The sequence below is a fragment of the Triticum urartu genome, chromosome 6 (assembly GCF_003073215.2).
Source record: "Triticum urartu cultivar G1812 chromosome 6, Tu2.1, whole genome shotgun sequence".
In the NCBI taxonomy this organism is placed as follows: Eukaryota; Viridiplantae; Streptophyta; class Magnoliopsida; order Poales; family Poaceae; genus Triticum; species Triticum urartu.
The window spans coordinates 212,103,636-212,116,021 of NC_053027.1; the positions used below are offsets into that span (position 1 = coordinate 212,103,636).

The 12,386-nt window shown below is 39.9% G+C and overlaps 1 protein-coding gene and 1 long non-coding RNA gene across 2 annotated transcripts; both read right to left on the reverse strand.

The window, feature by feature from the left end:
• Window positions 1-4,383: 4,383 nt before the first annotated feature.
• Window positions 4,384-6,063, reverse strand: LOC125512487. The gene is made up of 2 exons (XM_048677584.1): window positions 5,562-6,063; window positions 4,384-4,709 (listed from the first exon to the last, which is right to left on the reverse strand). Exons 1-2 carry the CDS (start codon window positions 5,872-5,874, stop codon window positions 4,555-4,557), a joined length of 468 nt encoding a protein of 155 aa, XP_048533541.1. The 5' UTR covers window positions 5,875-6,063; the 3' UTR covers window positions 4,384-4,554.
• Window positions 6,064-9,051: 2,988 nt separating this feature from the next.
• LOC125512488 lies at window positions 9,052-11,538 on the reverse strand. Its single transcript, XR_007285398.1, has 4 exons — window positions 10,816-11,538; window positions 10,246-10,595; window positions 10,058-10,153; window positions 9,052-9,509 (listed from the first exon to the last, which is right to left on the reverse strand). It is a non-coding gene; the product is annotated as an uncharacterized LOC125512488 (long non-coding RNA).
• Between the last annotated feature and the right edge of the window lie 848 nt (window positions 11,539-12,386).

Consider the following 12,386-nt stretch of genomic DNA (forward strand, 5'->3'; position numbering starts at 1 on the left):
TGATATGAAAAGGCCCAAGCTTGGGGATGCTATGTTTGATGAGAATGACATGTTTGAGAATTTATTTGCTGCTATTAATGTTTGTCCCAAGCTTGGGATGCTATGTTTAATCAAGATGATATTTTTAGTCTCCCAAGTTTTGATGAGCAAATTTATTATGATGATAGCATGTCTCCTATTTATGATGATTATATTGATGAAAGTGGGTTTGGAAGAGTGTCAACTTTAGGAAGTAATGATCCCACTATTTTGGAGGATGTTGAATCTTATTGTGATAAATTATAAAAGTGGATTTGGAGAGGTCATGACTTTATTTAGTAATGATTCCACTATCTTGGAAGAGGTTTCAATTGATTATGATCAGAACAAAGTTGCTACTTATGATGATTATTGTGATGATACTTATGTTATAGTGATGATTATATTTACAAAACTGTCATGATTATGATTACCCTTTTCCTGAACATTACTCTTTTAATGCGGAAACAATTTATAGTATTCGAGTTTCTTATGATACTCCCACTATTTCGAATGAGAAGAATTTTGCTTATGTGGAGAGTAATAAAAATTCTATGCTTGTGGCTCATGAAAAGAATGTTTTATGTGATAGTTATATTGTTGAATTAATTCATGATGCTACTGAAAATTATTACGAGGGAGGAATATATGCTTGTAGGAATTGCAATAATATCAAGTTTCCTCTCTATGTGCTTAAAGTTTTTAAGTTATGCTTGTTTTGCTTTCCTATGCTAGTTGATTCTTTCCCATAAATTGTTTGCTCACAAAATCCCTATGCATAGGAAGTGGGTTAGATTTAAATGTGCTAGTTATATTCTTCATGATGCTCTCTTTATATTTCAATTCTTATCTTTTATGTGAGCATCATTGAAATCATTATGTCTAGCTAGGGGCGTTAAACGATAGCGCTTGTTGAGAGGCAACCCAATTTTATTTTTGTTCTTTGCCTTTTGCTCTTGTTTAGTAATTAATAATCTATCTAGCCTCTGGTTAGATGTGGTTTTATGTTTTAATTAGTGTTTGTGCCAAGTAGAGCCTTTAGGATCTTCTTGGGTGATTATTGTTTGACCTTGCTGATAAAAACAGAAAGCATGCGCTCACGAAAATAATTATCATTTTTTACTAGAGAGCGATAAAATACCAATTCCAACTGCAGTAGATCAATATACTTTTTATCCTGGTCGTCCTAATTTTTAGAATTTTTGGAGTTACATAAGTATTCGAAATCTCCAGATTACTACAGATCGTTCTGTTTTTGGCAGATTATGTTTTCACTAGTAGAATGCCCGTGCGTTGCCACGGGCTTTTAAAAATTTTAGTGGTTGCATATACAAACATAATGCCTGTCAAATTTCACATGTGTAGAAAAGATATTCCGGGATGACATAACAATGTTGATTGGTTCTATTTATCATGGCAGCTTCATCTTTTCTTTCATTGGTTCTAAATTTAGCTTTATCTTTTCCATTGGTTCTAAATTTTCTAAACGCACACATCTTATTTCTCACTCCCCACCAACAAGGTAGAATTTGCTCTTCCTTCACCCTCTTTTACCTTGGTCTACTCCTTGCTCTAGCTTTGGTATCATCACTCTAATACGTCCATACAGTTCATTGTGACATGATAAGCTAGCTCTTACTATCCTTGTCATCTGTTATTTCTATGGATAGGTAACACTCATATGTAGGTGTTTGTTTATCAACTATTTTGATTTTGGACAATCAGGCCATTCAAATAAATGATTCCTAGGATTTACTTGAGTTGAACATATTGTCTTGTCTGGTCAAACCAAGGGTAGAAAAAACAAACTGGTTTTGGGAGATGAAAGCAAATGTGGTAATCATGTGTGCTGCAACGGGGGCATACATATTCTAGTGCTTCAACATTCATCATGGCTAACATATATTTTAGGATCCTCCTGCACATCACATGGGTTTGTCATGGTCATCTTATCCCGTGGTGGTAACCGCCTTTTCTTCGCCCATCGTGATCGTCCTTCTGATCCTCGTTGAGTAGCTTGGTCAGTTCTTCTTCTCGAACAAACCACGGCCCCGGTGCTCCAGCAGTTGTCTCGCAAGATGGTTCATGTTGTTGTCGAGCAGCACCCATGGCCGTCATCGCCATCAACTACACTGCCACCATCAACATCTTCTCATCTTCCTCCCAAGCACATTGTAAATAAATTAATCCCAATCTGGTATCAAATCATCTTACTAATTATGTTCCCTAAAATAAAAAATGATCTAGTCAGATAAATTATCTAGTGGTCTACTTGGGGACCAATTTTAAAATAAAATAAAAATGTTGAAGTTGCAACAAAGTAAAATTACGAAACAAGTGCTCAATTGTATTCATACATTATTTGTTAGGCTAATTTAACTGCTCCTTAGAGATCGTTGTAAAATTGCATCAGAGGAAAAAAATGGAAATAAATGAAATAAATTTAAATTATATAAAATTAATAGTAAAACTATATATATCGCTTGTTGTATGCATAAAAGTGGCACGTACATACAAACAGATTTAATATTGGGATCCCAAAACCCCTTCACCGTGATATACTCTACAATTTACTTCAACAAAATGGTACTTCAGTAATGGCGTTAAGCCATCCCCAATGAAAATATACTTGCATTGACTCTAATACGGTAAAATGAAGCGCTTCCCTAAGAAACCTAGATTCTAGCACAAATTATTAGTACATGTCACAACCAATGCACATAGAATTTGTGCGAATATAAATTGTGAATTTGTATTCTAAATTTTTTGAAAATAAAAGAACTATATCCCCCCCCCCCCCCCCATTGAAGGCTAAAGAAAAAACATCAATTATCTTTTTGCGGGGCAGAATACACAAAATTAGTGTTTGGAAATCCCTAACAGAAGTTGGAATTTTTGCCCCCAATGCTAAGATTAAAACTATTATCACAATTGGATAAAATTTGAACATAAATATTTACCACTGAACCCAAATATGTTATGGCGTCCTTTTTCTACTTATCCTCCTATGATCTAAGCGATTCCACTGGAGTATAGACCTGCCAAACAAAACAAATGTTGCATGTGGTACAGGATCAGAATCAAAAATCACAACAACCGAATTAAATTGAATTTAAAAAAATCAAACCAGGTCAAAGTTATGTTCCTGTGAGCCAAGAATGTACAGGCAACAAGAATATTTATCAAAATATAACACTGATTAAGTATTGCATGTGTCCATACTACCATGATTTACTAACAGATAGAGTTTAATAGATCATGTAGTGAGGCTTTATTACAATCATGTAGTAACTTTACAGAAAAAGAACACTTGTTCGACCGGATAAATAATTGCAAGTGAAAAATCAATATAGGTTGTCATCTTCAGATGTTTTCCTTCTGGTCCATCATTGCAAGTGAAACACTACATGTCATGCAGAGAGTTGAATCATCCTTCCTAGCACCAAATTCTTCATCAGGGCAAAGTGAAGTACGCCGACCATTTACCAAGGCTTCCTTCCAGAGTTCCAGTACACAATACACTTACTTGAAGTCTAATATGAAGATGTAGCATCCGTTGAAAGCCTCTACAATTTTTTCGAGCCTGAAAATCACAAGATCCTCCTCGTCATCTGGAACGCCTTCCCAGTATGCTGTCGGTCCTTCTAAGTGCACCTGATCATATATGTATCAATATATAAACTAATATACTTAGCATGCAATTTTTTAAATCTCTGAATATGATTTACCCACATATTTATCTTGAAAACAAGGCCAACTTTTCATGATTGCAGATGAAAACTTCAAAAAAAATTAGGAAAAGCTAATGATAGCCTGCATCAGCCACACTGGATTTTTTCACATCCAGTGTGGTACATCATCAGTGAAACCATCTCATCAGCAAAGGAGCCTCCTGGTTCAATGGGTCCGAGAGTTTGGGGTACAAGAAACTGAGTCCAAAAGACCTCAAAGATCTTCACAAGGTTTTCAACGCCCTGTGCGTTGCAACGGGCCGCATATGCATAACTTAGTCGTTCAACACTAATCTTGTCTACCATGTGACCAAGATCCTCATGAGTATGTTCTCCCCCCTCCCAATCCCTCTCCTCTTCCCTCTCCCTTTCTCTCTATCCCATGCATTTCCACCTCTAAAGTAAAGAGTAAAAAATTAGGGAGTAAAAACTGAGGCAAAAACATCCAACTGGATATGAAAGTCACTCAAGATGTGCAGTTTGTCAGTTGTTCATACATGCTTATAACTTGGCAAAAATAGAAGGATCTAAAATAATCTTGCAGTAACAATAGTATCCTTCAGTATTATGTGGCTAACATTGCGAGTTTTCTGACCGTGTTTCAGTAACTCCATGTGTCCCAGCTACCTCTGTAGAAGGAACTCTAGAAAGAAGTACTTCAATTCAAATAGATCCCAGCAAAAAAATCATGGACATCAAGAAAAATGTGTATATAAAAGAACATGACAACGAAAGCGAATATGTTTTGACAGAAAAAATGTACAACACATGTGCTCCACCACAGAGGAAACATGGTACACGGGTGCTAGCGGCACAAAGCTTTGGCGAACACCCTATCGCCCATGATCTTGTTGTGAGCGTGGTGACGAGCTGATTGGATAGGCCTAGCATGGAAATCGCAAAATCCTCCTCGTCCCCTGGAATGCCTCTGCAGTGTACCATGGGTTCTTATGAGAGCACCTGGTCATATATGTCTCGATATGTTAACTGATGAACTTGACAATGCAATATTATTAATTTCTGAAATCCAGCTACCTAAATATTTATCTTGTAGACCAGAGCAGTTTTTTTATGATTGTGGATATAAATTTTACAGAATAATTTAGGAAAAGCAAAAGATAGGCTGCATCAGCTACCATTCTTTTAAAGTAAGATAGCATATGGCAGGAAAAGAATAAAATTTTCAATTTCTGAAATCTGAAACCTAAGTACCCATATATCTACTGGGTTGGTCTGAGCTCCGAACTATATTAGCACTACCTTGGATATAGGAAAATAAAAGCAAATTTCAAGTTATTACTATTGACAATACTACTCAAATATCCAAATAAAAAAATCAATTTCTGCCGGAACAATATTTTTTGTGGGGAAACAATATCGGATATTTGAAACAATCATAACAAAAAATTAAATCAACGTTTTCTATCATGTAGATCATATCGCAATAAGCTACCGTATTACTGGTAATTCAGGGTTTTAAGTAGAAACAAGATCCTACTGCTCAACCAGAGGTTTGCCACTACTTTTTGTCAGTAAACATTAAGCAAACAATATAATTCAGAACCTCAAGAAAATGTATGTCTCTCTATCGGTCCTAACTGTCTACATAGACTTCCAATGAACAGGATATAATAAACTTGGTCAGGCAAGTTGGATGTACTTCCTTAAATTGATGTAGTAGCTTCTACAAAGCAGATTGTATGGAAAACACCGAATAAACTGCAAGAATGCAATTCATGTAAGGTGCAAGTAAGATGGAAAGGTGATCCGGTTCAATTACAACTTCAAGTATAATTTAGTTTTTGCATGTACCGTGGACGTCACCTAGAGGTCGATGTCCAAGCACCTCCGGTACTCTGTCCTGGTGTGTGTGTGTGTGCTCATGCAGGACCTCCACGTCATCACGTCGACAGTGATCCCCCTCCCTTCCGGCGACACAAACATCGTCTTCATGCTCTCCAGGTACCCCACTTGACCCTACACGTTCATAGTTCAATGTCTCTCGGCGGTCCATGGCAGCGAGGGCTGCCGATCTCGTCGAGGCAGCCGAAGCGCCGTAGGCGTTGAGCATGACTTTGAGTGTGAAGGTCTCCTGGGCGAGGCCGAATTTATGCAGCGGCGCCATCACCTCCTTCCACCACGCCACATTGCCGGACCTAGTATGTGCCGCAGCATGTGTGACTTCACGGTCGGCAACATTCCCAGCTGCTTCAGTGGCTCAAACGCGGCCTCAGCCTCTGCATCCGTCCACAGTTCCATGGTGGTCAGACTCAGCATCTCATCAGAGCACCTGGAATTCGAATAATTCATACATAATGTACCTCCCTGGAAACAGGCTCTCTCATAAGCATCCACCAAGATGTTGCACGAAGTTCGGTGCAACCCATGTGCTGCATTAGGACAAAGATCTCGATAGCGGCCTGTGGAAACCTTGTGTGGTTGCAAACAGAAATTATGTTTGCAATCACTTTTGACGGAATTCAAACTCAAAGCAACATGGACAAATTCCATTTGAATTATACATAGATCGTTCATGGTTGATGGACGGATCACCTACCTGTAAGCCTCCATGAGGGCATTGTAGGCGTAAACGTCATGCTCGGGTTGTCCTGCTGCCTCTCCTCGATGATTGTGTAAAACTCGATGATTAGTCAAATAATTTTTGGTATCAAAATTCATGCTTTGCTATATAATTAGTCAAATAATGTGTACTCCCTCCATCCCATATCAATTGTTGCTCAAATAGATGTGCTAGACGTATTTGAGTGCTAAATACATCAATTAATATGAGAGAAAGAGAGAGTAGTTCATATTACATAAAATAGACATAGTTAGATTTGTGTTCAAGCAAGCTTCCATATGATTATGATTTGTAACCATCGACAAATTTTTTCAAGAGATGTCTTTAGACAAAGTATGAATTTAGACAATCAAATTACACCTTATATTATGGATCTGGGTGGGTTGGGGGGGGGGGGGGGGGGGGGGGGGGGGGGGGGGTACAGTATAGCCGAGCAAATCAAACTAAGTGCCCCGTTCATGGTACATGCGTTGCACATTTCATAACCACCAAAAAAATCAGCTGTATGGCACACAGTCATCATATTTTAGCAAATATTGATATACTGGCCAAAGCACGATCCATAGATAATAACTTAATACTAAATGAGTGAATTATACTGAAAAGTTTAAGTCAAAAATCTGATTAACGGTTAAATCATATCCAAAAAAATGCCAGCTCTATAAAAAATTCACATAAATTAACAAGTCAATAGAAAATTCAACATTGTTATCTTATTAACAGTTTAGCTTTATTTGTTACCTTGTTAATCAAAATACACAGTGGCACTGATAAGATAATTTTTGTAAGGGAAATTTTGATCGATCGAGTGATCTAGGGAATATAGCCATCTCCAAGAAATTCTTCGACCTTGATGCTCCTTTGAGTTTCTAAATCGCGTAGCTGTGGATCAATTTGTGAACTCCATAGGACTGAACAAAAGGCATACTTCATCTGGAAAATAAAAAATCAACTGTAATGAAGAACAACAATTGTAGTGGAAAAGTAATGGTAAAGAAAAAGGAAAGCTTGTAGCTCCCAGTTGATTGCAGCGTCTGTACCAAACAAATTAGAATGCAATAACACAACACGTTAATTTGAAGAACCTGTAGGAGTTCATAGTATCTGCACATCACCCAACAGGTCTGGTATCCACAATTTTCTATATATATACTCCCTCTGTTTTCTAACCAGTGAGAACAAAAATAGCCAAATTCTGGGATCCCATAAAGAAGCAAATAAAGAACACTTTTTCTCGTCTCTATATGATTGGATACACAAGACTGAAATGGTACATTATATCATACCATGCTAAACAATATTTCTCCTTTATCCTTTTCATAGTTCAATCTTCAAAGAAATAGCCAATCAAAAGGTATTGAAAATGTCAAAAACGTTGGTTCAGCAAAATTTGTGAGAATATATGGTAGTAACAATCAAAATAAAAAGACAGAAAAATAACTAAGCACTAAATAAACAGTAAGCAACTAAGCATGGATGTGACTTACAAAGCCCAATGATGTGGCCTAAATTAAGTCAAAGAGCCTTTGCCAGCACATTACCTCTTCAAGCAAAAACATTTCCGAGTATCCGATGTGATGAAGAAAAATAGTTGCAACTGTCCAACTATACTTAAAATATGGAATCATGGCCGACTCAGTGACAACCTGTCAAGATAATTAATCAGTACACTCATGTGTGCTTTGAGACACGGTAGGGGAAGAGTGTTACTGAGTTAGCATGGATGTGATCAATAAGCAGCAACGCCAAGAAGGTCAAGTTGTATAGTAATTTAAAGTTCTGGGCAATCCTAATTTTAAAGACATACTACAAATAACTACAAGAAAATTATGGAAGCCACCCCACCCTTCAATCACCAACTATAAAACAGTCAAGCATTCCTTCAGTTCACATGATTTCAGATCAAGGTGAGGAAGTGGGGCCTGGTGAGAAGGACATGAACTGCAGGTTGCAGCGTCCCTGCATGCTGTCCATCAGGGGGTTGCAGCGTCCCCATTGATGCACCTTCCGGTCATTGTAGAAGCATCTATCCACATGGCATGTACTTCAGCAGCGCACTCTTAAGTGCAAGTATGGTTACCATGCGGCTATGCCCTCTAATCCTCTATTGTTTGGATGGAGCATATGCCATACTTTGTCTCAAGTTTGGTTGCTAGAGTGATGTGAACCGAACCTCGATGGCGAGATCCGATCCGTTATTGCAGCCCGACCTTTCACGACACTACACCTTCAGCAGCAGTAGCCTCTCGCCCGCGCACGCGATATGCACGAAATAGAGAGTTTGAACCTTGCGGCCCGGCACGAGAAAATCAATCTCGACGATGATACTCACGCGCAAAAATAATTTCTACAAAGAAATCGCAACACAGAGGTTTTCTAAAGATCCCTCTAGAACTTATACGGGTGTCTACCCTTGAAAACACATCGTTTCTATTTTATCAAAATATAACCTGCCTTTTACATGGTGCACATACTTCACCTTATATACTAGACGAACAAACTCAACACGTCTATCTACCAATTTAAATAGTTTCTGTCTTTTACATCTCAGCAGGTACTAAACCGACTTAAACATATCTAAGATAAAAAGGTATCTATCTGGACCGGTGCGCCATCTTAAAATGTTTCAAGTTCTGCAGGTGGGCCCCATCCAACTTCTTTTAAGGAAAGGTGCATACGTACAAATATTCTTTGCCAAGGATCTTGTTCCTTGCGTGGCTGTAAAAGAAACAAATATCTCCTCTTTATTTTCATGACCAATCCCAGCACATTAACACTTTCCATTTGATGTCCTAGTACGTTGCATCCATACATTAATTCTCCATGGAAATTAGAGTCCCGAAGTCGTAATCTTTTGGCTTCATGCCAACCAAAATTACCAAGGAAATCACGTGCATGTAGAGGTTCCAGATGTACTTCTTTTCCTTTTCCTAGCTGAACAAGACCAATCTTTCTTGGCGTATGCGCATGCATACATGCAATGGCAACTAGTTCATTGCCAAAGCTCGATCGTAAATATGATGGTACAAATACATCCCCAACAGTGACTAGCAAAGTCGCAGAAGCTTGATTCTGGTTGGCAGCTTGTACGTCGTCGTCGTTGGTCTGACTATAGACGAAACTGGTCGTATCATAGAGATTTTGCTGCACCAGTTGGGTAAAGGAAACTTTTCCCCGCGCTACAAAAACAGAGTAAAATAACCAGCATAACTTGAACCAAGTTCTTCTCTTGAAATATAAATATAGGCTATTACTATGTTATGAAACTAAAGGTCAAGTTTAATTTAAGAAGTGATACTAAAGTACATGAGCCTTCCTAAATTTAATGGTGGTGTAGTTTGATCAAAGATTGGATCCTAAGAAAAAGTCAATTCACAGTTATCCAACAAAAGCCTCATGTACAAGCCTCTATGTTCATCCTAGCAATATATCATTACTGCATTTATGTACTTGATCACATAGCGTGTACTTCCTTAATCATTACTTATTTATCTGGTTGATCCCCCTTGAAATACAATTTATGTATGTTCTAAACTACAAAGCTTATAGGCAAATTCGGCATCCCTAATTGACTCGCATAGCATGTCTCTCACAGTTGTGTACACATCATACTGTAGAAGATACCTTTAATATATCTTGGTATGTGAAGTAGTGCACCAACCCAATTGATGAACAAAGAATAACATGAACCTGAATAGAAATAGGAGGCTGTCTGACGTGAACATACCATCAATTCGCTCCCGGCTGCACAAGCCATCCCTCCACATGGCCTCCACGAACATGCCTTACAGTTGTTTACTTGCTTCTTGTGCCTTTCGTATATCTGAATTCAGATAGACAGATTAGGCTTGGGTTGTAGTGATATTAGCATACTGTCGATTTTGTCCAGGACGCACAAGGCATAGCTCCACGCACCACATGGCATGCTCGTTGCCTTGACGGCTGTTTGCTTGCTTTCTGTGTCTTACATATATTTCAGTTCAGATTAGACATGCCTTGACAGTTCATTGTAGGTATTATACATGCCTTCGGTCATAGTCCTCATCACCTCCTATCAATGTTTTGCTCGTGTTCTTTGCAGTATCCCCTGATCAGGCGAAAGTTACATATTAGTGCAAACAGAGATGACAGAAAAAGTGACCAATACAACATTTGTTGCTCCCTAGCCTCTCCATCATGCCACCCGCAGATAGAGCCGCTGCCAGTTTTCCATCTGCTTCCCCTCTCTACCATGCCACCACACTGCATGCAGAGAACTACCACATCTACAAGAATGAGAGAACTATATTCAAAGAAAAAACATGTGTTGCATCATCACGCAACAAGAACGCACACACAGCATGCACGCACGCAGCTCCCTGGCTTGCCCAACTGATGCACGCCCTGGCGTCTACTACCCTAGCTCCGACCCCAAATATATTGTCGTAGGGAGAAGGGTGCACACAGATAGAGATAGAGAAAGAGTGGGAGGAGGAAAGGGCCTACCTTGGCCGTCGTCGTCACTACCATCAAACGGAAACGAAATGGTTGAGGCGGGCGGTTCATGGGGCACCGCGGCTCTGGCGAGTTCGGATGTGAACAGTGGATCGCAGACCGCCGACGGCGGTCAAATCGCAGAGACGAGACGGCGGATCTTGTGCGAACGGCAGTGGCGCTCCTCGCTTGCCGCAACACCGCCATATCCTGTCCGCACACGATTGCCTCCGCGCTGTCGACCCACGAATCGGGGGCCACGCCCTTGAGGCGCTCCTCGCCGGTCGCTACGCCCTGCCCTGGGGTTACGCGATCTCCTCAGCGCCGTCATCCGACTTTGGGGGGGCTCGACCAGGGCATGCCCACTAAGGTCGGCGGAGGCGGCAGATGGTGTGGAGGGGCCGAAGCGGAGGAGGTAGCGCGTTCGCGGTGCTCGTCGCCGCCGCCGCGACATACTCCGCCTCGTCCCAACATGGTTGTAGCACGTCCGCGGTGCTCCAAGGTCTGGAGAGCAGGCGACTACAGCCGCGGAAGCATGAGGATGGTCCGGGCCGGAGCGGAGGAGCAGTGGTAGGGGAGGAGGTGGGGAGGACACGAAGGAAAGGGGTGGGATGCGGGCGGGCGGGCGGCGGCGGCGGAGAAGGGGAGACGAGCTAGGGATCGAGTTGTGCGTGAGAGAGGTTCTCGCTCGAGGGCACTGTGCGTGCGTGCGGGTCGTGGCCGATTTTTTTTCGCTGATTTTTTTAGTAGATTTTCTCTGGATCGACTGGAGGTTTGGCCCCTTGACTTCGTGAGTGGGCATCATTGTTTTTTTTGTTCGACGGCCATCGGGAGGTGGGAGTGAGGACGAAAAAAACCAGTGGATGTGGGACGAAAATTAACCGTGGAGACTATCAACTGAGACATTAGGAATAGAGATTGTGTTGTTTGCTTATTTTGACGGATCTACTAGCAAACATGCCCGTGCGTTGCAACGGGAGAAAAAAATTCACCCCTCATACACACATTTGACGATACAGCAAATCGCTTGAAATCTTTCATGATACCACGCAACAACAACATGCTAAGTGGTGTTGTGAAAAAACATAAATGTGTGATGATTTTTGAAGTGTACTCAAGGTGTTTAGAATTCATTATACAACACAAATATCTATCTAGTTGCCGGTATATGTTTATGCATTTGATGTTGTTTCTCGGTGATGCCCAGAAAATATTGCATTAAAATGAAAATAGCAAAGTACATTTTAGTATTCAATGATAGCATGTGCATAAGAGCATTATTTTTGTCATATATGTGTTTGCATATATAAAAATATATGTGCATTTGCAACCATAATTCAATTCAAGACTTAATTTGGTTGCAAACATATCGGATTGCTCCACAAAAAACAACTAATCTACAAGGGCATATGTAATAGGCATTTCTAAAATATCTCATCATATAAAGAATGTATTATTTAAGTTTGCACCCTGAACATATTTCTAAAGTTTAATGATATTTATAAAAATTAATGATAAAGGAATATTTGAATCTACACATTTTTCTGATGAATTATCATATATGACATGTTAGATTTGGAGTT